Source organism: Pavona decussata, unplaced genomic scaffold (assembly GCF_977016875.1).
Source record: "Pavona decussata unplaced genomic scaffold, jaPavDecu1.1 SCAFFOLD_33, whole genome shotgun sequence".
Classification (NCBI taxonomy): domain Eukaryota; kingdom Metazoa; phylum Cnidaria; class Anthozoa; order Scleractinia; family Agariciidae; genus Pavona; species Pavona decussata.
In genome coordinates this window covers 187,654-198,630 of record NW_028145456.1, presented here as the reverse complement: position 1 = coordinate 198,630, position 10,977 = coordinate 187,654, and the positions used below count along the sequence as shown (strand labels likewise).

At 38.7% G+C, this 10,977-nt stretch overlaps 1 protein-coding gene across 1 annotated transcript; it reads right to left on the bottom strand.

Moving 5' to 3' along the window:
* Positions 1-1,989: 1,989 nt before the first annotated feature.
* Positions 1,990-10,846, bottom strand: LOC146484443 (heat shock 70 kDa protein 12A-like). The gene is made up of 5 exons (XM_085104799.1): positions 10,560-10,846; positions 9,247-9,560; positions 7,110-7,334; positions 6,206-6,383; positions 1,990-4,959 (listed from the first exon to the last, which is right to left on the bottom strand). The coding sequence occupies exons 1-5, from the start codon at positions 10,570-10,572 to the stop codon at positions 3,905-3,907; spliced, it is 1,785 nt and encodes a 594-aa protein (XP_084960925.1). The 5' UTR covers positions 10,573-10,846; the 3' UTR covers positions 1,990-3,904.
* Positions 10,847-10,977: the final 131 nt, after the last annotated feature.

Genomic DNA, 10,977 nt, shown 5'->3' with positions numbered 1-10,977 from the left:
GTGCACGGTCCATATTTTTCGCATTCAGTCGCTTTTTTAGGTTACTTTACATGTATCAATGGCATGTCTCAATGCCACTTTATAAAGAAGGGCGCACGAAGATGCTGCCAGCCTACGCAGGATCTGTTAAAGATCTAATCAGCCAAGTAACGAAATAACTGCAAGGCTGATTTGACTGCGTAGAAACACGAAAGTGACATGATAGAGACCAAACCGAGAGTCAAAAATGCAACCGTAGACAACTGTTTCGAGCTAGTTGGTTCTCGTCAGCATGTTGTAACAACAAAAAGTAGAATGTTCAACCAATGCGAGGTCACTTGTCTACTAAATACACGTGGTTATGACTCTGGATGCGCCCAAGTTCAGGTGTTTTCCAATGTCAGCGCGTGACAATGAACAACGAACAACGAATCTGAAATATCCTGCCGCTGTCGCGATAAGCTTAGTGAGGATGGACAAAACTACACTTAACTGAATACATGGACAAAATCATGGTAAAAATGTATAGTACAATTCAACATCCCTGATCTGAAAAGTTCTAATGTGCAAAATATAGAAATAAAGAATCAACTGGAAAGAACCGCGAACGAAAATGCTACTAGTAGAACGCAGGATCTGTCAAAGGTGTGACTGGTGTGTTAATGAAAATATGTCTTAAGCTGGCTGCCCAACACGCCCAAACCTTATAGCCTTGGAGTGTGCTCAGTTGTGTAGTGAAAGCAAAATTGGCATTTTTCGGTTAACCGAAACCGAATTGAAGACAAACCCGTTCTACTCAGGAGTTTTCTACGTTATCCAAAATAACGCAGTCGAATAATAAACCCCGTTCCCAGGGTCGTTGCGAAATAGGCCCTTATGTAGCTAACGATTACATGGCACAAAATCCAACATGCTGGAGAGCAAACTACATACTGCGACAGCCAAAACAAAGACAATTTAAGTTTGACTGAATGAAGTCGCTTCGTTTTGGATATCCCAGCGCGTGATTTGCTTTTCATCATGGCGAATTCTTTACCATGTGACCGTTAGCTCCTAAGGGCCTATCCAGAATAGCGGGTGGCCAAGACCCTGGAAAAATACTCCGATAATTATGGTATATCTTTGCCACGCAAACCACGATTTTATGTCCATATTTGATCCCCAAAAAAGTCTAGCAAGGACAAAAATTAAGCGTTTCCACGAGTCGTGGATTTTTTTTTGTTGCAATATGTGTCAGGATCGTCGCCACCCGTCATTTAAATGCACGAGGACCTTAGGCACCAGGTTGTCAAGCTACGTCGAAGAAACTGGGCCCAGTAGGAGTAACAGATTTCTGCGATTTTTCAAAACGTTAGGACAACTTTGCGAGGTGCATGCAAACTTCCGATCTTTTTTCCAGAACATCAATTTCATTCAAAACAAAACAATACCGACTAATTTCCATTTGTACATAGGCTGGCATTAGCCTGAAATTGGCATTGGGTATATAGCTGGCCTCAAGTTTTAATCTCACTACCTCATTTGCTCCATCATAGTTAATCGAGGGACTGATCCATGAAAACAATGGTGCAACTTTTTATTTTAGAAGGGCCGTGACCCTGCACAATCCTATGTTTTAACGTTCACATCATAGTTGAATATCTTAAACGCTTCGATTGGTCAGTTACTTCAACACATTCCAAATTCTATTGTTGTTGTTGCAGGGTCAAGGCGAAAACGGCAAACAAAAACATATAACAAAGAAGTTTGTCAGGTTTCATAACCATTGCATTGAACTAACTATCGCTCCAGGATCCTTTGAAGAAACTAATCTGGAATTTTCTACAAGATTCGGTTGTCTATTTTTTGTTGGTGTTTTTTGTTTTGTTTTTGTTCTTTTCAGTAGTCTCGGCTTTGATCATATTTCAGAGAAAAAAACATAGTTCTTGAAAACACTTTCAAGAAGAAGCAAGAACTTTACTAGTTAGTCATCGATAAACGTCTAACTTCCGTAAATAAAAGGGAGTTCAATGAAGTTCTTGTCTTTTATTATTCAGTACACTTATTTGTTGTTATTATTATTTTTTACTACAATTCTTTTTATGCTTGAAAGTGTGTAAAGTACATTTAAGGCAAAAATGAAATAAAATGGGGTCAGATATTTTCTATAATATTTATGAACGTGCCAATTAACCCTCAATCCGTTCTAGGCATCTTAAATGACCATTCATTTGTAAAAACTAGAGTAGATACACATATGCACTTATTTGTTTCCTTTCTCGTTGTCATTAACGATAGAGCGCAGTTCATTGTAACTATCAAATATGCAGCACTTAATATAATACAAACTGAAAAACTGATAATGAATTACCTGACTAATAACCTTCTATTGTTGATATTATTATTACTATTAAAAGTGCTATAATCATCTTATTATTATTATTATTACTATTATTATTATTATTATTATTATTATTATTATTATTAGCAATGCTTGTTTTCAGACGATGTTACTTTAGCGTAGTAGTTCAATCCCCACTTTTATCAAACTGTAGACGGCCATTAGCACCAAAAATACTAGAATTTCAAACGAACAGACAGAAAAGTGATGGTTCGAGTGCTCATTACAAAAAAGCACATACAATTAAAAAGGAGCACAGCCAAAGTACAAACTGTTAAACTATATTTTTACTGGAATAGATAAGTGTAAAAAGAAACAGTGAGGCGTCAGGAGTCTAGCCAAAAGTATAATCGGAATAGCAACTCAAGCCAAACTAGAACATGAGATATCTAAACAATCGAGTCAAAGAGCACATAGCTCGCCCCTTATTTCTTCATCTGCAATGTAGTGCAGTGAAACAGAGAATGGACTAGTTCTCGATGTACAAACAACATATTGTAACCGCAAACTGGCCAACGTCACCGGAAATGGGTTGAGTTAGCGATGCGTGAAATGGCTAAAGGCAGTGTAGAATGGTTGATCGTGGCATCAAATGACATAGCGTTGTGTGCAATAGCTCTGTGCGATGTACTGAATGTCACAGTGTAACAGCAACTGGTCGAGTATAACATCTAAGATTATTATCTTTGGTTATTTATTTACACTGCATCAAACGTTTCAAAGTTAAAGCAAGCAGTTAAGTGTAGCCTCAGATGGTTGAGTCTACCGTGAAATAGGGAGTTTACGCAACAGGACGGCTGATGTGGTGGGACGGCAAATTGTCCTCGTGTGACTTGTGTTAGATGCAAATCGCATAAAACCGAGAAGGAACTAAGATGTTATGTTGGTCACAAAACGATAATTCACCGTCCCCTTCTGGCAGCCGTCCTGTTGCGTAAGCTCACAAATGATGGGAAATGGCTGAACGTGATCTAAAGTCTGGTTGCATGACGTCATCTAGGGTTGCCTAAACAGCCAAGGGTGAAATGGAACAACTGTTATGTCATCACACAGTTTACATTATCTGTCAAAATTCTTGCCCGCTTATTGGCTCGCAGCTATTGTCAATGAGAGTGCAGACAATAAAAATGAAGTAAGCCGCTTTCTATGAACATGACGAAAACTAAAGCCAATTACGCTCGTATTTTTTTCAATGTCTTCGTGAGGAAAAAAATCGACCGCAGTTTTCTTTGGTCTGTACTCTTATCGACAATAAAATGACGCCACTGTGCTATGGGTTTTTCACGTTTATTCAACCAGTGTTTGGAATTTTAAAATGTATCATCCAATCAACAAAAACTAAATGAAATAAAGCCCAATTGAGATATCACCTTGTAATGACTTAAATACGCGGTGGAGTTGAGTTTACTTAGTATCACTGAACCGAATATATGCAGCCAGCCATTAAAAAAACTTCTGAGGGCAAAATAGAACATACAAAACATTCATTTACAAAACAGAAGAGACTCTGACTGTCAATTTCTGTTAGATTCACTGAAATGTTTATCATCGACAGAAGAAGTCCAGAGTGGTTTGAGCCTTATGTCCACTTGAGATATCCCAGGCTGTGGCGGTTATTTCAGTTCCACCAAAGTACATGCTGACTTCTATCTTTCTATCTTTACCTCTCCAAGTATCTGGAGACTGCACCACCAGACTTCCGATCTTGGTTACTTCAGGCTCGGTAATATACTGAGTTTTAGGATTGCTTGTAACGTAGAACCCAAATTTTAATCTTGTTCTGTCCGGTCTCAGGGGATGGTATGTTTTCTTGATCTTCTCACCAAGTTTTACAACTTTGTTTTCTTTCACAAATAGCCAGAAAACGTCATTGCACCACTCAACGCCATCTACGAGGAACTTTTTCTCCTCAAGATGAAAACCCTCGATAAAATTCTCTGAGCAATCGGCACCGTACGTTGTGCTCATAACTCTTTCCCTGATCTTAGCTGGTTTCTTACCAAAGATCACAGCACCCTGAACAACTACAGTGTTAGCATGATGGGGAATCAGAACTCTGCAACCTGCCGAAAATTCTTTCTTTATCTCTTCCTGGAGGAACACTGAATCAGCAAATCCACCAACAAGGAGCATGGTTTTCACTTTTGAGAGTTGCGGCTTTGCCTTCAGAGTTTTTAAATGATTCTTAATCCGTTCAACTACTGGATTAAACAATTTCTTCATCATTCCAGAGCTGAGAGAAAGATATTCATTGTTTTTTAATTTTACCTCTCTGTCGCCATAGCGTTCCATTGCAGGACTTCGGGTCTGATTCACCATGGACACAAAACTTCGGGGCAGTCGGATGTTTGTCATCAGTCCAGTGTCTAAGATGCGCTTCCCTCGCTTTTTCCCTTCAAACTCGTTCATCAAGGAGATCCAGTCAGAAGGGTACTGCTCTCGGTAGTTTTTCATCTTTCCCGCCCCGAACAACTCATCCAGAAGGCTCTCGAACTGTTGGTTCACCTTTATTCCACCGTGAGGACCTCCTGTCACCTTATGGATTTCTTTGATGTTGCCGTCATCTTGTATTTCATGTACTGTGACATCTAGTGTGCCCCCTAATTAAATAACAGAAACATCATGTAAATAAAAATATACAGACAACAACGATAACTATGACAACGACAACGATAATGGTGATGATAATAGTAAAAGTCGTCATTATCGATATCAAACAAATCAAAATTTGAGAATGATGATTATTCTAGAGAGTGACGCAGGCATACTCGGAAAAAAGAAATCCGAGTGCTCCTATCAGGAGTCGAACCTAAGACCTTCCGATTACTAGTTCGGATGCTCTACCACTGAGCTACAGGAGACTCGTGGGAGCTAAGGCCATTAAACTAGGTTCATGGGACAAACATCCTGCGTACTGCTAGGATTTGAATGTCAAACGTGTGGTATATGAAAGAAATGTGATGGTATATTTCCAGCCTGGTGAATGAATGAGAATGATGATTATTCTAGAAAGTGACGCAGGCATACTCGGAAAAAAGAAATCCGAGTGCTCCTATCAGGAGTCGAACCTAAGACCTTCCGATTACTAGTTCGGATGCTCTACCACTGAGCTACAGGAGACTCGTGGGAGCTAAGGCCATTAAACTAGTCTCCTGTAGCTCAGTGGTAGAGCATCCGAACTAGTAATCGGAAGGTCTTAGGTTCGACTCCTGATAGGAGCACTCGGATTTCTTTTTTCCGAGTATGCCTGCGTCACTTTCTAGAATAATCATCATTCTCATTCATTCACCAGGCTGGAAATATACCATCACATTTCTTTCAAATCAAAATTTCTTGACACTATGTCGCAGCTCTAACTAGCATTTTTAAAGGTTAAATTGATGGCAATCTTTCTGCTAACTCCTTCTTATAATGTACACTTTCCACCTCCACCTCCTTTCTATACCATCGAAAGTTTGAGAGCAGTTTCTCTTGAGCTATGAGAATGACGAACACCCAAAGATGTTTCTATACACAGTGGGGATCACGCCTTTATCCCCAAATAACGGCTCTCTCCGATCTGCCAGTTAGGATTTCTGGATTTCCCCCAAACTAAAAAAAAAAATGACCAAGAGGGGGAAAATGATAGAAGGGTCACTTAAAATGAGTTAAAAACACGGAAGGTACTGAATCAAAGTTAATATTCTTTATAACGGACAAATATTTGGTTGCCAAGAGCAGTAAACGCTGAGTTATGCCAAATTTTTCTCAGATAAATACGCAAAGAAGTCTCTAGCTTTGATAGCGTTTTAAGGAATATTTAATAGACATTTTAAGGTTGGTAAGGCTTCTCACAATTAAAAGTACCTCCAATGTCCACCACAATGTAGTGAGTGTTAGGTTTAGACAGTATTCCATCCACAGATTTGCTACCAGTCTCAGAGTAGAAATCACTCAAATTCTTCTCCTGGCAGAAAATTGCTGCTGCTTCTGGTTCTAAAGCTATCATTAACTGCTCTGCATTCTCTGATGATCCCACACCAGCCTAATAAGCAAAAAAATATCACACTGGGATGAAAAAAAAAAAAAACAGTCCTTGGCAACCATGGAGGCCCGGTGGAAAAAGGAGAAGCGTGACAAGGTTGAGTAATTTACGGAATACACACCTGAAATTACGCGAGCCGGTATGTTAAAACAAGTAAAAAAAAATGATTCAAAACAAATCGAACAAAATTAATTACATAGAAGTTCACAAATAATTACATAGAAGTTCACTATAAAGATCTCATTCTTCAGTTGTTGATATAAAACCATTCCAATTTTTTATCAAAGTTGTAGATGGCATCAAACTTAAAAAAGAGCCGCGATCTCATTATCACCATAGCTCTCTTGCATCATATGTGATTAACACAAGCGTAATAGTTTGGAGTCAAAATTCAAGACTTTATTTAAATCTTATAATTCCTAGCATAAAAAAACAAACAAACAAACAAACAAAAAATAAAAAATAAAAAAAAAAAACAGAGAAATTGACCAAAAATTATTCGCCAGAAACTTGGTAAAAATAAAGGGAACGGCCGTTCCAATAAATAGCCGCGGGCCACCTTGCATAAATGCTTGCTATTTCATGTGTTGATTTTATCAGAAATGTGTTATAAATATATTAGTCATTGGGGACTTTTATCCTATTTGGCAATTACACTGCACTCTGCTTCCAAATATACCCTTTATAGCAGCTTTATTTTAACAACTGATGTCATTTCTCCCTCACCTCATAAGCGGCTTCCCTCATGAATTGCTTTGCCCTAGGAGTCCATATTGCGGGAACAGTAAGCACCCACTGGATGTCGTCTGCACTGTACTTCTCATCTCCAGTCCGCTGACAAATTACCTTTAGGGCTTCGTCTTTGAGGAACTCGATTGAACGAGAAAACACTGTCTTAGCCTTTACGCTTTTTCCATTGGCTGCTTTGATCGTCGTTTCCAAGTCCAGGGACTGCCAACAAACAAATAAACAGTACATTAAGTTTTCTTCTCTTCCATACAGAACTCTGAGGTTTTTTTAATATTGATGCGCATGCCATTTTGGTGAACGCATGTTATTTTTCGGGAACACCCACAACCCAACCTCAATAGCGCCATGATCCTTTTCATAAATTATTAGTCTATTTTGTCTGGTTGTGCAGTTTGATCCTGCCTGAGCCACTTTTTCTGTCTCTTAATTAGTTTTCTCATCTGATTTCTTGGATCTCTTTGGTTTGTTTGATTCAGTTTTTTGTCTTCAATGCTTTTATTTTTATTTAGCATCTTTATTTTATAGACCTCTCGTTATTTCTTTGATTTCAATTTTTGATATGTTTTAAGTCATTTACCAAAAAGTTCTAACATAAAAAGGAAAACCTGACAAATGTTCCACAAGGCGCGTTGAATATAAAATTATAGATTGCCATCGCCGATAAGATACAACCAAAATATATATCCCTACATTTTTACAACAAAGATCCAGTTGATGATTGAATGGCGGCTATTCGTGAGGTATATATGGCATTAGTTGCATTGCTCGATATCCCTTGGCCGCCGGCTAAATAAATCAAAACAACCTTTATTTCAAGCCCTTGAACAGTAGAAGAGATTACACTAGAAGAGATTTTTCCGGATTCGTTAATGTTTCCGGATTCATGAAATTTAGAGTATTCGGATTCGTAAGCGTTTACACTGAAAGGATATTTGGATTCCTGACCGTCTACACACAGCGACAACTCCGGGAACATTCGTGATGGAATGGTTACCAAGCTCAGTGTTGTTTCGTCCGACAAAGTGAAAATGCCGCCAAAAAGAGGGCTAGAGTAGATCCACATGCCACTGAGGCAAATCTGAGCTGGACAGATGACGAAGTTGAACTTCTACTAGGAGTTGTCCGTGCATATTCTTCCCAAAAGGATTATGAAGGTTTAGAATGGAAGAGCGTTAAAAGTAAGTATGAAGATATCAGAAAAGACTTCGTCACCTTGTATGAACAACAAGATGGATTGCCTCATGATCTCAGCCTATTCACACGGGAAAGAGTGACGAGCAAAATAAAGAACATAAGGAAAAAGTACAAAAAAGCAGTCGGCTCTGGTAAGAGTCCCACCAGGCACTTGTTCGACTGTTCGACCTGGCCTAACCCAAAACCGTCTCGGTCTTCGATCCTGCCATCTACGTCGTTGGCGAAGAAGTGTGGCTGACGTTAAACTTCCTTGCGATAATAATTTGCGTTTCTTCAGAAATATTGCGGTACACATAATAAAATTTATCGCCTGAACCTGCAACAAGATTAGGCAACCGGAGACCGTAAGCAATGTTAGCACCAGATCCTCCATCAGTTTGGTTTTACCGCAAACCCAAAAGATCGCAGGCGGAAAAATATCCGGATTCGAGAAAAAATCGTTTACACGACAAAACTTTTCGGATTCAAAAGTTTTCGTATTCAAAGTTCCCACTTTAGATTCCGGATTCAAAATCTCCGGAGACACGACCAAACCGGGAAGGTTTTATGTAGGACTCGACCACTTTTGTGTAAACGGCAAAACTAATCCGGTACTAAAACGTTCCGGATTCATCACGAATCCGGAAAAAAGTCTCTTCTAGTGTAAACGTAGTCTAAAAAGGCGAAACTAACAGCTAGAGTTATATTTACTAAGAATATCAAAGTGAACATGTAATTTCGTCTTACAATGCAAGACGTGCAAAAGTACCAGGAGTCTTATCATCAGTGTTCTAACACCAAATTCCAGATTCTGTTTGCCGCTCAAAGTAAAGGTTTACGGCATCCTTCAGTGAAAACAATTGAGACAATTTTTCGACGAAAGGGATAACAAAATGAAGCTTTTACTAAACATCTTTGATTCAAGAGCCATCTATCATACCTCGTCATTGTGAAGAGCCATTTTAAAGTGCTTAAAAAAGAGGTAATCCTCTTCTCCTTCAAGACCCGCATACTTCTCGATTGCTTCATACCCAAACGAGTCAAATGATAGATCTGATTTAAGAAGAAGACATGTGGGCGTTTTGCTGGTTAGGCTGCCCTGTTCATTCACCCAGTCCATGTTCATAAATATCGCATCTTTTCCTTGGTCTTTGATAAAAGAAAAAGCAAATCCGCTGTAGGTTGTTCCAAAATCGATTGCAACCACAGCAAGATGTGAAGACTTCGGCGAATAGACTAGTGAGTCTTCTAATGCTGTAAATGAACAAGTAAACACTTTTAGGCTCTACACGTTGCATATTCTGTTACCACAAGTAGTTGAAATCCCATCAGGACAGCTAGCTAGTTAAAATCACACTAATAATAACTTTAAAACATGCTTATATCAGTTTTGTCTCGAGACCAGGATTCCGAAACTTTGGAAACTGATATTTGAAAGTTAGCCTGTATTTCTTCCCGAGGTGTTAAGGGCGTTATTAAAAGCCGCAAGTGTATCTGAATAGCTGACCATTTAGCAAACACTATGAATGCATTTCACTTTTACCTTCAAGTGAAGCAATTATCCAAATTATCAAACACTAATCAAACGCGAACACATTGCAATGCTCAGAGAGACATTCTGTTGTTGCTATATCAATGTTACTACATAGGTTCAAACCAATCGTCTAATGACAATACCCGTTTAAGTATAACACTCGCAGTGATAATTCTAACGTGACATAATGTACAATCATCGAAAGAGTGGATAATAGCCACTTCTACCACAAGTACGCGTACGCGTTTCACAGTTAGTTCGAAGTGACAAATTTGTCTCAGTGTACACATGTAATCAGTATGACATTCTTTGGTCTAAACTCCTGAAGTCGAGTGAAAATAAGGGAGAAATTCAGAACAGCTCATTGTTTTTCCTAAAATCTGGTGGATGCAAATTTTGGCTATTCTTATAAGAAATGCATCTACACTAGTCTCGAATAGATTATATAACTAACTTTAATATGATTGCGTCAAGTCTTTCTGAGAAAACAAGAATGGCTTACACGCATTGAACAATTAGTTTTCGTAGTTTGTAACGCAAGACAACCCGTCTTACTCAGCAGCTGGTTATATCATTTCCTCTCGATATATCATGCTCTCAATATTTCATTTGTCCACGTAACTGCTCATGCAATTGCATGATCATCAGATGTATGTTTGCCTCTGCTTGCAATTGGCAGACCGACAGAGGCTAGAATAAAAAAAAAGTTTTATTCTTACCTTTGTATGCCATTTTTTGATGGTTACTTTCGTTCTCACACAAGATTAACTTCGATTATTTAAACACCATGGGAAACTTCGTAGCTGCTGGTGCCTCTCAGGATATAGCTTTTTCCACGAATCATTCAAAACCAGAGGGAAATTTCCTTAACAGTGAAAGGCGCCAATGGGTCTGACATCGTCACCTTTTATTCTCGGAAAACTGTAAATAAACTTCCGAAGGCTTGTTCGATCAGTAGAAAATAGAACCGGAAGCTATACATCAGATCAGTGTCTGGTTAAGTTAAGTAGGCTGAAGATATGAAAACTTAAGACAAATTTTAAACAGTGTGGAAAAGTAGGTTTACAAAGACTTTGGATTCATGTAGTAGTTTAGAACGGCTTAAAATGAAAATCGTGCGTGATGCAAGATTTACAA

Bases quoted from the DNA above. Each gene is read 5' to 3' on its own strand.
- LOC146484443 (XM_085104799.1), bottom strand. The intron at 7,335-9,246 runs GTATGATAGATG...GTTTGTTGGCAG, and splicing joins TGGCTCTTCACAATGACGAG to TCCCTGGACTTGGAAACGAC. The intron at 6,384-7,109 runs GTGAGGGAGAAA...TTTGCTTATTAG, and splicing joins TGAGGGAAGCCGCTTATGAG to GCTGGTGTGGGATCATCAGA.